This window comes from Phaethon lepturus, unplaced genomic scaffold, assembly GCF_000687285.1.
Source record: "Phaethon lepturus isolate BGI_N335 unplaced genomic scaffold, ASM68728v1 scaffold27567, whole genome shotgun sequence".
NCBI lineage: Eukaryota > Metazoa > Chordata > Aves > Phaethontiformes > Phaethontidae > Phaethon > Phaethon lepturus.
The window spans coordinates 23,866-26,466 of NW_010550212.1; the positions used below are offsets into that span (position 1 = coordinate 23,866).

At 39.9% G+C, this 2,601-nt stretch overlaps 1 protein-coding gene across 1 annotated transcript; it reads left to right on the forward strand.

Moving 5' to 3' along the window:
• Positions 1–812: 812 nt before the first annotated feature.
• On the forward strand, positions 813–1,418 carry LOC104623420 (protein FAM133-like; the record flags this gene model as incomplete). The annotated part of the gene is made up of 1 exon (XM_010290505.1): positions 813–1,418. A coding segment is annotated over one exon (606 nt), but the record flags the coding sequence as incomplete, so codon positions are not given.
• Positions 1,419–2,601: the final 1,183 nt, after the last annotated feature.

Consider the following 2,601-nt stretch of genomic DNA (forward strand, 5'->3'; position numbering starts at 1 on the left):
TGCATTTGTTGCAACTCTTTCAGAGTCAGTTCTCTTCACGCCATACATAATATCCAGCTCCATAGCTATACTTTGCTTTTTGTTTTATCTTTACTTTCTAGATAAGAGACTTTTTTATAGATACTCACCTGCAGCTAGAGTTCAGCAGCTATTTATTTTGTGTACGCAGAAGCCTTGTAAGATCTAACCTGTGATGTTGTTTTTGCCATCTGATAACGTATGATCAAATGGAGCATGTTTAAATAACAACATCTAGGACACAATGACAGTAAACCAGCTACGAAACAAACATTTCTAAAGATCAGATAAGATGGAAGAGATGCATCAATGCTGGATTGCCCCGTATATCATAAGTTCTTGCACTTTGCTGTAGAGGTATTCCAGGCATGGGATTTCCTTTATGCCACAGGCTAATAGATCGTACTGCATTATTTTTCATGTTGTTTTATATCTTGTAGAGACATGTGCCTTTGCAAAGTGAGTGTAATACACCGAGTATGATAGTGTTATACATAATAGGCATGAGCTGCACAGGAGTAGGTGAACAGTAAGAAATGCAAAGGAACAGAGAATTGTCTTGTTCTGTACTCTCTTGCTGCCTTCTGTACTGTCACCTCTTCTCCCTAAATCTATGCCATCTTCTGCATTAAGGGCTGCCTCTCACTTCTGCCCAAGTCTATACTTCTACAATTCATTTTCAAAGCACCGTATTGGTTTTTAATATTGTTTGTATTAGTGTGCAAAAAAAATAACCTTATGTTTAAAACCATTATTTCTGACTCTCAGTCCTGCTGCTCTTTGTTCACCTGCAGGAGGATAGTACCGATCCTGAGTCTCAGGAAGAGAAGCGGAGAAACCGATGGCTGGCTGAGCCTGCAGACGGTTACAATACAGTGAAGAGCGTTCTCACTGTACAGGAATATTTCGCCAAGCGCATGGCAAAACTGAAGGGATCCCAGAATGAAACAGAAACAAAGGTAGACAATTCCTGCCCAACAGCTGACGAAGCTTTGGAGGCTTCAGAAGGACTGAAAACCAAAGTCAAAAAGAAAAAGAAGAAGCAGAAGAAAAATGAGGCAAAGAGTACAGAGCATTGTGAGAAACCAAAAGTGAAACAATCTAAGATAGGTAGCTTGAATGGTAAGGAACTGGAGGCTCCATTAAACGAGTGTCACTCAGGGAAAAAGAAAAGGAAACATAAAGAGCAGCATGAAGGGGAAAGCGTCAGTTGTGATGAAAATCTGGGCAATGGAGAAACTTATACAGGAATATCTGATGGGGAAGATCTCAGCGTAAAGGACTCTGAAGAAAAGCAAAAGAAATGCCGTAAGAAGAAACACAAAAGGCAGAAAGAGGAGACAGATGAGTGTATCGAAGGAGAACAGAGAAAGAAAAAGAAGCACTCCAAGCACCTTTAACCATTTAAGACTCAAGCTGGGACTCTGAGGTGATTCGAACTTTAGCACATTAGAGGAGAAGTCTCTGTGTAAACACAACCAGCCAGACATCATGTTGTAATCCAGTCTTGAGCACACTGCTCTACCTCCAACTGAAACCATGGACTGTGTTTAAATATATCTCTTTCAAGGGAGAACACGGTGACAGGCCAATGTGAGCTTCAGTGCCATGTTAAAAAGGTCTCCATCTGTAAGGCTGAGGCTTGCATGTCTGCAAAGACTTGATAAAAACCAGTTAGGCTTTGCCACTTCCAGTATGGCAGACGGTTCACCTCAGTGGCTTTGCAAGAGCTATGTTTTAACACAGCAGACCCTGTGCTGCACCAGAGATTCGCTCTGGTGCAACTTCATTCAAGGCAGATAACAGCAAGCAAAATCAGGCATGGTTTTAACCACTGTGGTTAAGACTGCGAAAGGCAGTGAATGCTGCTTTACACTGACTGTGTTTTTCTCAATCCAGGGGGAACAAAAAGTTACCCTACTACAGCCTTTATTATTAGAGCCACTGTTGTTTTCACTTGTGATAGCCCAGCTCTGCTTCTGGAAACAGGAGGGGTTTTGCAAAGCTGTATGTATTTTTTCACTGATTTTTGCAAAGTCTAATTTTGTCTAATTTTTTCATTGATCTCCTTTTATGTATAAAATAAATGTTGTATCTTCCCAAAATACTTATTCTAATTAAAGGTTTACACCTGAGTGTCAGTACTAAAGGATGAAATAAAAATAACTCTCTCTGTTTCCTAGCCAGTTGTTAACTATTCTCAAGCAATTGTAACTTTGCAACAAAGCTAAGGAGCTGTGCCTTTATTAACCATATCCAAATCTTTGGTTCCCAGGCAACAGGGTACCTTCACTGATGCATCTGGCATTCAAAAAGTTGTCTTGGATAGAGCAACGGGTTTTTTCTGAAATTAGGAGACCAAATAGATTTTAAAAGCATAGCTGATCAGATGCATTAGGATTGCTGCTTACACATTGCAAACTTGCAGTTTAGATTAATAACCAAATTAGTGTGTTTCTAATTGTAAACTTGGAAATAAGTAATGCTGGAACTCAGCACTACCACCAGCAGTTTTGTATGAGATCTTAAACACTCAGCATGAATTTTGACATGTTAATCTCACTCAACTAAGAGCTGCCAAAA